This window comes from Mizuhopecten yessoensis, unplaced genomic scaffold (genome assembly GCF_002113885.1).
Source record: "Mizuhopecten yessoensis strain PY_sf001 unplaced genomic scaffold, ASM211388v2 scaffold5971, whole genome shotgun sequence".
NCBI lineage: Eukaryota > Metazoa > Mollusca > Bivalvia > Pectinida > Pectinidae > Mizuhopecten > Mizuhopecten yessoensis.
The window spans coordinates 83,029-94,677 of NW_018406315.1; the positions used below are offsets into that span (position 1 = coordinate 83,029).

Consider the following 11,649-nt stretch of genomic DNA (forward strand, 5'->3'; position numbering starts at 1 on the left):
GCCACCATTTTGAAAACCTATTTCAAACTTAAAGTCAAGTTCTGCTGGACCGATTGAACTGAAAGTTGGTAGGAATGATCGCCTCATGGTCCTGACAAAGTGTTGTTATTTTTTGGGTCGATCAGAAATCCAATATGGCCACCACGGCCGCCATTTTGAAAACCTATTTCAAACTTAAAGTCAAGTTCTGCTGGACCGATTGAACTTAAAGTTTGTAGGAATGATCGACTCATGGTCCTGACAAAGTGTTGTTATTTTTCAGGTCAATCATAAATCCAATATGGCCGCCACGGCCACCATTTTGAAAACATATTTCAAACTTAAAGTCAAGTTCTGCTAGGCCGATTGAACTGAAACTTTGTAGGAATGATTGACTCATGGTCCTGACAAAGTGTTGTTATTTTTCAGGTCGATCAGAAATCCAATATGGCCACCACAGCTGCCATTTTGGTAAACTATTTCAAACTTAAAGTAAAGATCTACTTGGCCGATTGAACTGAAACTTTGTAGGAATGATCGAATCATGGTCCTGACAAAGTGTTGTTATTTTTCGGGTCAATCAGAAATACAATTTGGCTGCCATGGCCGCTATTTTGCTACTAAGTTCTAATAGGCCGATCTCACTTAAAATTGGTCTAGGAATGATCAGCTCATGGTCCTGACAAAGTTAAGTTAACATTATACTATTTTTTACTCAAATTGGTACATATTTCAACAACAAAAATAAATACTATAGACTCAGGTGACCGTTAAGGCCCATGGGCCTCTTGTTTCTTTTAAACAGCAGTAGGTTCAGAAGAACATGTATGTTGGATATCATTTTGACTTATAAGACTTCATATTTGCTATCTTGTGTGACATGCAAGATAAATGTGCTGCATGCACCCACTTTCAGTGTGTGACCGTGATCCTAATATTTCATTCTATTTGTAGCTTTCCAAAAAAGGGATCTTTATGCTGCAGTTCTGATAAAACAATATGAAGAAATCGACCGCCAGTCTTCATTAATTCTACTGTATGTAAAAACAATTTTGATGATTGATTGTAACAGGAATCCACATATGGAACACACATTCACGAAAAGAGGGAGGACAGGGAGGCAAGGTTTACAGGACTGGTCCATGATATTGTAAGCAGGGGAGGTAGATGTCTCATCCCTGTGTTTGCGTTGGGTCGAGCCCAGGAGTTGCTGCTCATTCTAGGTAATGTCATACTAAAGTTATCAGAAATACAACCATCTGAAATTTTGACAAATTTGTTTTGTAGGAAGCCATTGAATTTTGGTTTCTTATTATTTTTTGCATGAAAATCAATGTCAAGTTATAGGGCACTGGCACAAGTGTCAATGATTTGTCATTGTCAAGTTATAGGGCACTGGCACAAGTGTCAATGGTTTGTCATTGTCAAGTTATAGGGCAATGGTTTGTCAATGTCAAATTATAGGGCACTGGCACAAGTGTCAATGGTTGTCAAGTTATAGGGCACTGGCACAAGTGTCAATGGTTTGTCAATGTCAAGTTATAGGGCACTGGCACAAGTGTCAATGATTTGTCATTGTCATTTGATGGAGGCTTCAAAATCTGATGTGGAAGTTTTTAGTGAAGCTACTTTAATTGAGACTGACAATCTTCTGAACTCATGATTCCAAATGCCAATATTTTTCTCTTCAAAAGTTGGTGTCAAGTCTTAGATTTTACTTGTATATTTAGAGATAGAAATAGTTAACTGTATATTTAGAGATAGAAATAGTGAACTGTATATTTAGAGATAGAAACAGTTAACCGTATATTTAGAGATAGAAATAGTGAACTGTATATTTAGAGATAGAAATAGTAAACTGTATATTTAGAGATAGAAATAGTGAACTGTATATTTAGAGATAGAAATAGTGAACTGTATATTTATAGATAGAAAAAGTTAACTATATTTAACCTAAAAAAAGTTAACTGTATATTTAGAGATAGAAAGAGTTAACCGTATATTTAGAGATAGAAATAGTAAATTGTATATTTAGAGATAGAAACAGTTAACCGTATATTTAGAGATAGGAATAGTTAACTGTATATTTAGGGAGAGAAAAAGTTAACTGTATATTTATAGATAGAAAAAGTTAACTATATTTAACCTAAAAAAAGTTAACTGTATATTTAGAGATAGAAATAGTTGACTAAAGGTGATGTTGTAGTTGTAATGTAATCAGAAACCCTATGGGTCAGCAGAGATTGACAGACAGAAAATGTTTCAGATGAGTACTGGAGTAATCACCCAGAGCTACACGACATCCCTATTTACTATGCCTCGTCCCTCGCCAAGAAATGTATGAGTGTTTACCAGACATACATCAACGCCATGAACGAAAAAATCCGTCGACAAATCACCATCAGCAACCCATTTGTCTTCAAACACATATCTAATCTCAAGGTAGGATCTATTAAAATGTAGAAAATCAATTCTGACTTATTTCAAGATACATATTTCTTAATCACTGCGATGGAGAAAACGTTTTCCTCAAGTTGTGTTATTTAATATTCGGGACTTCCACAGCTCGTGATATGTGACATAATCTATGATTCAGTTACTTCAAAGGTAACACAATCCCTGATTCACTTAAATCAAAATAACATTGTCCCTGATTCAGTTATTAAGAAATTATGATTCAAAATGACCATGTAATGACAAAATAAAGACACTCCATAATGTGAACAAAATGTCCAGAAATGTGTATTTGTGTAACATAACCCACTTACACTATGTTTTGTGTTAAATTTGTCAGTGATATTACTGTTGACAGTTATAGCTAGAGTGGAAGTGCCAACAACTGAATCATGAGGAGAGGTTGACAACTTCTGATAATATATACCTCCCCCAATGTAACACTACACAACAACAAACCGTGGAGTGTGATGGTATACACCTCCCCCAATGTAACACTACACAACAACAAACCGTGGAGTGTGATGATATATACCTCCCCCAATGTAACACTACACAACAACAAACCGTGGAGTGTGATGGTATATACCTCCCCCAATGTAACACTACACAGCAACAAACCGTGGAGTGTGATGATATATACCTCCCCCAATGTAACACTACACAGCAACAAACCGTGGAGTGTGATGATATATACCTCCCCCAATGTAACACTACACAGCAACAAACCGTGGAGTGTGATGATATATACCTCCCCCAATGTAACACTACACAGCAACAAACCGTGGAGTGTGATGATATATACCTCCCCCAATGTAACACTACACAGCAACAAACCGTGGAGTGTGATGATATATACCTCCCCCAATGTAACACTACACAGCAACAAACCGTGGAGTGTGATGATATATACCTCCCCCAATGTAACACTACACAGCAACAAACCGTGGAGTGTGATGATATATACCTCCCCCAATGTAACACTACACAGCAACAAACCGTGGAGTGTGATGATATATACCTCCCCCAATGTAACACTACACAGCAACAAACCGTGGAGTGTGATGATATATACCTCCCCCAATGTAACACTACACAGCAACAAACCGTGGAGTGTGATGATATATACCTCCCCCAATGTAACACTACACAGCAACAAACCGTGGAGTGTGATGATATATACCTCCCCCAATGTAACACTACACAGCAACAAACCGTGGAGTGTGATGATATATACCTCCCCCAATGTAACACTACACAGCAACAAACCGTGGAGTGTGATGATATATACCTCCCCCAATGTAACACTACACAGCAACAAACCGTGGAGTGTGATGATATATACCTCCCCCAATGTAACACTACACAGCAACAAACCGTGGAGTGTGATGATATATACCTCCCCCAATGTAACACTACACAGCAACAAACCGTGGAGTGTGATGATATATACCTCCCCCAATGTAACACTACACAGCAACAAACCGTGGAGTGTGATGATATATACCTCCCCCAATGTAACACTACACAGCAACAAACCGTGGAGTGTGATGATATATACCTCCCCCAATGTAACACTACACAGCAACAAACCGTGGAGTGTGATGATATATACCTCCCCCAATGTAACACTACACAGCAACAAACCGTGGAGTGTGATGATATATACCTCCCCCAATGTAACACTACACAGCAACAAACCGTGGAGTGTGATGATATATACCTCCCCCAATGTAACACTACACAGCAACAAACCGTGGAGTGTGATGATATATACCTCCCCCAATGTAACACTACACAGCAACAAACCGTGGAGTGTGATGATATATACCTCCCCCAATGTAACACTACACAGCAACAAACCGTGGAGTGTGATGATATATACCTCCCCCAATGTAACACTACACAGCAACAAACCGTGGAGTGTGATGATATATACCTCCCCCAATGTAACACTACACAGCAACAAACCGTGGAGTGTGATGATATATACCTCCCCCAATGTAACACTACACAGCAACAAACCGTGGAGTGTGATGATATATACCTCCCCCAATGTAACACTACACAGCAACAAACCGTGGAGTGTGGTGATATATACCTCCCCCAATGTAACACTGCACAACAACAAACCGTGGAGTGACAACCATGCTCCCACATTCTCCTATTTATACTCCCTTCTCCCTTCCAGAGCATGGAGCATTTTGAGGACATTGGTCCGTCTGTAGTGCTGGCCAGTCCTGGTATGATGCAGAGTGGACTTTCGCGGGAACTGTTTGAGAACTGGTGTACAGATAAACGTAACGGCTGTATTATCGCTGGCTACTGTGTGGAGGGTACTCTGGCTAAGGTAAGTACAGGTGTACAGACGGACAAACATAATGACTGTATATCACAGGTCTGGAGGGTAATCTGGCTAAGGTAAGTACAGGTGTATTATCACAGGTAACTGTGTAGGGGGTACAGATGTACAGACAGACAAACATAATGACTGTATATCACAGGTCTGAAGGGTAATCTGGCTAAGGTAAGTACAGGTGTATTATCACAGGTAACTGTGTAGAGGGTACTCTGGCTAAGGTAAGTACAGATGTACAGACAGACAAACATAATGACTATATCACTGGTCTGGAGGGTAATCTGGCTAAGGTATGTACAGGTGTATTATCACAGGTAACTGTGTGGAGGGTACTCTGGCTAAGGTAAGTACAGGTGTACAGACGGACAAACATAATGACTGTATATCACAGGTCTGGAGGGTAATCTGGCTAAGGTAAGTACAGGTGTATTATCACAGGTAACTGTGTAGGGGGTACAGATGTACAGACAGACAAACATAATGACTGTATATCACACGTGTGAAGGGTAATCTGGCTAAGGTAAGTACAGGTGTATTATCACAGGTAACTGTGTAGGGGGTACAGATGTACAGACAGACAAACATAATGACTATATCACTGGTCTGGAGGGTAATCTGGCTAAGGTATGTACAGGTGTATTATCACAGGTATCTGTGTGGAGGGTACTCTGGCTAAGGTAAGTACAGGCGTACAGACAGACAAACATAATGACTGTATATCACACGTGTGAAGGGTAATCTGGCTAAGGTAAGTACAGGTGTATTATCACAGGTATCTGTGTAGAGGGTACTCTTGCTAAGGTAAGTACAGGTGAACAGACAGACAAACATAATGACTGTATATCACAGGTAACTGTGTGGAGGGTACTCTGGCTAAGGTAAGTACAGGTGTAAAGACAGACAAACATAATGACTGTATATCACAGGTAACTGTGTGGAGGGTACTCTGGCTAAGGTAAGTACAGGTGTACAGACAGACAAACATAATGACTGTATATCACATGTGTGAAGGGTAATCTGGCTAAGGTAAGTACAGGTGTATTTTCACAGGTAACTGTGTAGAGGATAATCTGGCTAAGGTAAGTACAAGTGTACAGACACAAACGTAACGGCTGATTATTTTAGGTTACTGTGTGGAGGATATCTGTCTTAAGATATGTACTGGTAAAGTGAACAGACAGGTAAACGTAACAGCTGTATCACTGAAGGTAAGTGTAAGAACGTAAAACTGATCAAGATAACGTGCCTTCTGTGACAAAACTAGTTTGTATACAAGGGTACTAGAATACATCAAGGGTACTGGCTAGAAAACGTTTTGAAAAATAGTTTTCAACTTTTTTGATGACGTTACAAATTATGTAAGATAAAAGAAAAGGAAACTGACCAATAGTGGTTGGTCTTGGATAACTAACCAGACAGTTATATTTAACAGAGAAAAATCTGGTTTAATATTACTACTATACAGTGAAGTCTTTCTTGATATTCGTAAGATTTGATTACAGTTACTGATATATGTTGACAAAATGTTTTTGCCTGATTGTAGCACATTTTATCGGAGCCTGATGAGATCGTGACGATGGCAGGGCAGAAGTTACCAATGAAGTGTTCAGTAGATTACATATCCTTCTCAGCTCATACAGACTACCAACAGACCAGCGAGTTCCTGCGGGCACTCAAACCGCCACATGTGGTGAGTTACACACTGGGATAGGAGAACAAGTACAGATTTACCAAGATGTTTACAGTCTACATTATGGTGTATTGTCATGCCACCAGAAAGGCCTGGCCCAAGTCAAGGTCATCAGGAGCATTTCTGTTTAAGTCAGTAGCATTGTTCATCTACTTTTAAATGAAACAATTAGAAATATAGCCTGGCAAACCGTTCATGAAGACCTTGAAAGTTGTTGTCAGCACTCCCCAGATGTTGATGTCAGAGCACTGGGTTTGTCCCTGTCACAACTCTGCTCCAACCAGTACCAGCGATAGTGTTTCCCTGTGTCCAAGTCAAATATAAATAATATCAAGTCAAATATAAATAATATCAAAACAGATATTCAGTGTAAACATTGTGTAGTGTCAACTCGCCAGCAAGGTCAGGCTAAAGTCATGGTCCTTGACTGTGCCTGCAAGAAAAGAGTGTTGAATTTTAGCTCAGGCAAGTGCTTAGACCTTTACTACACCCCTGTAATATAATGGAGTTAGTAAATGTTTGTTAAAATTTCCCATACAATTTCCTTGATCTTTGTCTTTCAAATTGTACTTTAAACACATATGTAAGGTTTCCATATGTATTCAGATACTTGTCCATGGAGAACAGAATGAGATGTCACGTTTAAAGGCTGCACTGATCCGAGAGTACGAGGATGACACGGAGTACCAGATGCAGGTTCACAATCCACGTAATACAGTCCCTGTTACCCTCCACTTCCGGGGGGAGAAGATGGCCAAGGTATTTATCTAGTCACCGCAGGAGAAATTTAAATTGTAATTTATAAATCTTATTAATCCACCATTTGCTATCCAGACAGCCATTTATCAATATCACATTGAAGGGTACCAGACAAGTGCAAATTTTGCCATAGCACCTAATGCATATGATAAAGTGTGTTGGTCAAATGTTCACAGACACCTCTCACTGACCACATGGTTACATTAAGTGTACAACCAAACACTATAACTTGTTGTTAACAAACAAATGTGCTGTTCAGGGCCATTAACAAGGCGACATTGCTTTAGAAATATTTAAGGAAGAAATGGAAGTACAATATCATAATGAAGGTCATGATCAGCAAAAGTCGTAGAACCATCATTTTCAAATTATTGGTCTATGGTTTACATGAAGCGATAAGAGGTCACAGGATTTTGCATCCCACCATTTATATAGATGTCAGTTTATGAAGTCACTGCTCACGAATTTCAAATGTGCTAGTAAGGTATTTGGTTCAATTCATAGATTTTTGTGTGTTTGTACAGGTTGTCGGAAAGTTGGCCGCAGAAAAACCTAGCAAGGACCAGAAGGTGACGGGGATTCTAGTGAAACGAAACTTTAACTACCACATCATGCATCCAAGTGATCTGTCAAGTTAGTACAATGTCACTGTTAGATATAACCTATGGTGAAAGTCTCCATTAGCAGTGATCACAACTGGGTGGAGGATGGAACTACAATTAAATCTTTATCTGTTCATTATAAGATTGAAGTGATATAACTATCTTATTGCCTTGATCACCACCATCACGTTTCCTGTTTCTGCCTGATATTTATTGAGATCTGCTGTATATGTAGGCTACACCGACCTGGCGATGGCCACAGTGACACAGAGATTGAGTATAGCATACACTGGGACCATCAACTTGCTGCGGTACTACCTCAATCAGTTGTCTGGAGACGTGGAACAGTACATGGCCAACGACAAACCCGCCTTAAAGATTTTCAAGGTCGTCACTGTACTGGTGGAACCAAAGATGGCTGTTGTTGAGGTAACCTTTCTTTACATCTGTAATGAAATTTAATGTCATTATTATACTTCACCCAAATCGTACCTATTAGTCTCCCACCAGTACTTCCAGGGGGGTTATAGGTTTGCACTGCGACTGTCACCCATGGATCTCTTTGTTCAAGACCTTTCTCAAGTTCTCTGCCACATACAAATTTTGTATGCAAGTACCTCTTGGTATGGCAGAGTGGGGTGTACTAGTGTAGGTCATGTGCCCCATACAAACTATGTATTCAAGTTACTCTCGGGATGGCAGAGTACTAAAACTAGGTTGTGTGCCCCACTATACAAAGAGTTATGGTCCTTTGTATGTTTTTGAAAGTTTGTCCATAGAAAGGAGCTAAAGATTTCCTACACATAAATAACATGTATCCATTTATCATTAGTTCAGAGATATTTTGACATCACTTTTAACGAGCCACTTTTATCTTTGTAAAGAATTTTATTTTACATTTTTGAAATAAATTCAGTTTTGTATTATAGGATATTTTTTGTTTCCATTCATCTGACTTTGATGTGTATTTTTAGGTCACCTGAGCTTTAGCTCAAGTGACCTATTGCTATCCGTTTTCGTCCGTCGTCGTCCGTCGTCCGTCGTCCGTTAACATTTTACATTTCAAACTTAAAGTCAAGTTCTGCTGGGCCGATTGAACTGAAAGTTGGTAGGAATGATCGCCTCATGGTCCTGACAAAGTGTTGTTATTTTTCGGGTCGATCAGAAATCCAATATGGCCGCCACGGCCGCCATTTTGAAAACCTATTTCAAACTTAAAGTCAAGTTCTGCTGGACCGATTGAACTGAAAGTTGGTAGGAATGATCGCCTCATGGTCCTGACAAAGTGTTGTTATTTTTCGGGTCGATCAGAAATCCAATATGGCCGCCACGGCCGCCATTTTGAAAACCTATTTCAAACTTAAAGTCAAGTTCTGCTGGACCGATTGAACTGAAAGTTGGTAGGAATGATCGCCTCATGGTCCTGACAAAGTGTTGTTATTTTTCGGGTCGATCAGAAATCCAATATGGCCGCCACGGCCGCCATTTTGAAAAACTATTTCAAACTTAAAGTCAAGTTCTGCTAGGCCGATTGAACTGAAACTTTGTAGGAATGATCAGCTCATGGTCCTGACAAAGGTTTGTTATTTTTCGGGTTAATCAGAAATACAATTTGGCTGCCATGGCCGCTATTTTGCTACTAAATTCTAATAGGCCGATCTCACTTAAAATTGGTCTAGGAATGATCAGCTCATGGTCCTGACAAAGTTAAGTTAACATTATACTATTTTTTACTCAAATTGGTACATATTTCAACAAAAAAAAAAAAAAACTGTAGACTCAGGTGACTGTTAAGGCCCATGGGCCTCTTGTTATTAATCATGTGAAAATAACTAATGATTCATTATATTGTTACAGTATGTCCCTCTCTGTTTTACGGGGGAATATTTATTGTTTACCGTGTCCATACCATCCTTTGTCCTATCACCTTGTGTCCCCTCCCAATTCACTGTCATGGTGGTAACAACTTCGTTTCATTACAAATTTAGAACAAAATTTATAAAAAGGTATACAAAAATATCTTAAATGATTCAAACTTCAGATACCAAAGGTCAGGGTGATGATGACCATTTATAGAACCTTTTTTCAAAAAACGTTACATTTTTAAGTCTCATTAAATTTAATAAGGTGGTGAATTAAATAAGTTCTGAAACTTTATTGATAAATTCGTTATCTGATTAAAGTATCGGAGTGAAGGATCATTGCAGTAATGTTATGTGTTGTAGTGGGTTGCTAACCCAGTGACAGACATGTATGCTGATGCTGTTGTTACTGTCGTACTCCGAGCAGAGACGGACCCAATGCCACATAAGTGTGAGTATACAAAATTCTTCTGTGGTGATGGATGAGTATAGTAAGGCTGTAAACTTCACAACATATGTAAACATTTAGTTGTAAACCTCACAACATATGTAAACATTCAGTTGTAAACTTCACAACATATATAAACATGCACTTGTAAACTTAACAACATATGTAAATATTCAGTTGTAAACTTCACAACATATGTAAATATTCACTTGTAAACTTAACAACATATGTAAATAGTCACTTGTAAACTTCACAACATATGTAAACATCCAGTTGTAAACTTCAAAACATATGTAAACATCCAGTTGTAAACTTCACAACATATGTGAACATTTAGTTGTAAACCTCACAACATATGTAAATATTCAGTTGTAAACCTCACAATATACGTAAATATTCACTTGTAAACTTCACAACATGTGTAAACATTTAGTTGTAAACTTAACATCATATGTGAACATTTTGTTGTAAACCTCACAACATATATAAATATTCACTTGTAAACTTCACAACATGTGTAAACATTTAGTTGTAAACTTAACAACATATGTGAACAATAAGTTGTAAAGTTCACAACATATGTAAACATTCACTTGTAAACTTAACAACATCTGTAAATATTCACTTGTAAACTTCACAACATGTGTAAACATTTAGTTGTAAACTTAACACCATATGTGAACATTTTGTTGTAAACCTCACAACATATATAAATATTCACTTGTAAACTTCACAACATATGTAAATATTCACTTATAAACTTCACAACATATGTAAACATTTAGTTGTAAACCTCACATCATATGTAAACATTTAGTTGTAAACCTCATAACATATGTAAACATTCAGTTGTAAACCTCACAACATATGTAAATATTCAGTTGTAAACTTCACAACATATGTGAACATTTTGTTGTAAACCTCACAACATATATAAATATTCACTTGTAAACTTCACAACATGTGTAAACATTTAGTTGTAAACTTAACAACATATGTGAACAATAAGTTGTAAAGTTCACAACATATGTAAACATTTAGTTGTAAACCTCATAACATATGTAAACATTCAGTTGTAAACTTCACAACATATATAAACATTTAGTTGTAAACCTCACAACATGTGTAAACATTTAGTTGTAAACTTAACAACATATGTGAACATTTTGTTGTAAACTTCACAACATATGTAAACAATAAGTTGTAAAGTTCACAACATATGTAAACATTCACTTGTAAACTTAACAACATATGTAAATATTCACTTGTAAACTTCACAACATATGTAAACATTTAGTTGTAAACTTAACAACATATGTGAACATTTTGTTGTAAACCTCACAACATATGTAAACATCCAGTTGTAAACTTCACAACATATGTAAACATTTAGTTGTAAACTTAACAACATATGTAAACATTCAGATGTAAACCTCACAACATATATAAACATCCAGTTGTAAACTTCACAACATATGTAAACATTCACTTGTAAA

General features: G+C 37.6%; 1 protein-coding gene across 1 annotated transcript in view; it reads left to right on the forward strand.

The window, feature by feature from the left end:
• The window catches only part of LOC110451365 (cleavage and polyadenylation specificity factor subunit 3-like), a 33,016-nt gene that overhangs the window by 13,621 nt on the left and 7,746 nt on the right, over positions 1-11,649 (forward strand). The window contains 8 exon segments of the mRNA XM_021499334.1: positions 1,052-1,202; positions 2,246-2,421; positions 4,625-4,783; positions 6,336-6,482; positions 7,089-7,241; positions 7,766-7,874; positions 8,079-8,272; positions 10,069-10,156. Coding sequence (XP_021355009.1) covers positions 1,052-1,202; positions 2,246-2,421; positions 4,625-4,783; positions 6,336-6,482; positions 7,089-7,241; positions 7,766-7,874; positions 8,079-8,272; positions 10,069-10,156 — 1,177 coding nt within the window.